This window comes from Geospiza fortis, unplaced genomic scaffold (genome assembly GCF_000277835.1).
Source record: "Geospiza fortis unplaced genomic scaffold, GeoFor_1.0 scaffold538, whole genome shotgun sequence".
In the NCBI taxonomy this organism is placed as follows: domain Eukaryota; kingdom Metazoa; phylum Chordata; class Aves; order Passeriformes; family Thraupidae; genus Geospiza; species Geospiza fortis.
Genome location: NW_005054368.1, coordinates 569,020 through 569,792, shown reverse-complemented (window position 1 = coordinate 569,792; position 773 = coordinate 569,020). Strand labels below are relative to the sequence as shown.

Genomic DNA, 773 nt, shown 5'->3' with positions numbered 1-773 from the left:
CCTCGCCCCCCCTCTCCTCGTCCTGCGCCCCCCCTTCACTTTCTCTGGCTCTTTGTGTGTGTTTCAGGCCTTCAAGAAAAAGTTGCAAACTCCCGAGTTGTTGCTGCTGTGAGGGAGCAGGTGCCTGGAAGGAGGGAGCAGGTGTCTGGAAGGAGGGAGCGATGTAGGAGGTGCCCGGGCTCAGGGAGGTTCGGGGGACACATGGAGAGGGTGTGGGAATGGCAGGGCTAGGCTGGCCAGCCCTCGCGGGGTGTTCAGGGCAGAGGCTCCGAGCCCTCCCTCCGGAGGGAAGGGGGATTGATCACGGTGTTTAATTTTTATAACAAGAAAAACAACAAAAATAACCAAAAGTGAAGGAAAACCCCACCCCGGCCCCACCCCAGCTGCCCAAGGATGGAGTTGGAGTAGCCAAGCCCGGCTGGATGCTGGGGAAGGGGTTGGCGCCCGCACACATGAAGAGACTCCCCGAGTTGTTTGGCTTCGCGAGGAGATAAGGCCAGTGGAGCTCCATGTTTTTAAAGGTGGGCCGTGTATGATGAAACCCAACTTCTTTTAAAGTGTAGCAGATTTAATTTTTATGGCCAAATGACAGCTTGACCCAGTTGTTATCCAATCAAAGGGCATTTTTTTGAATGTCTCTTTGTGGCACAACAGCCAACGCAAAAATGATGGCGGCTTACAATGGCGGTACGTCTGCGGCAGCAGCAGGTCACCACCACCACCATCACCACCACCTTCCTCACCTCCCTCCTCCTCACCTCCATCACCACCAC

The 773-nt window shown here is 55.4% G+C and overlaps 1 protein-coding gene across 2 annotated transcripts in view; it reads left to right on the top strand.

The window, feature by feature from the left end:
* The first annotated feature begins 64 nt into the window (after window positions 1-64).
* The window catches only part of NLK (nemo like kinase), a 35,603-nt gene continuing 34,894 nt past the window's right edge, over window positions 65-773 (top strand). Inside the window, exons 1-3 of one of the 2 annotated variants that reach the window (XM_031059827.1) lie at window positions 71-170; window positions 328-521; window positions 655-773. The exon at window positions 655-773 is cut by the window's right edge and continues 266 nt beyond it. In XM_031059827.1, coding sequence (XP_030915687.1) covers window positions 666-773 — 108 coding nt within the window. In that variant the 5' untranslated portion in view covers window positions 71-170; window positions 328-521; window positions 655-665. Of the gene's footprint in view, window positions 171-327 lie in introns of both variants that reach the window. The other variant, XM_031059826.1, reaches the window with a different exon arrangement.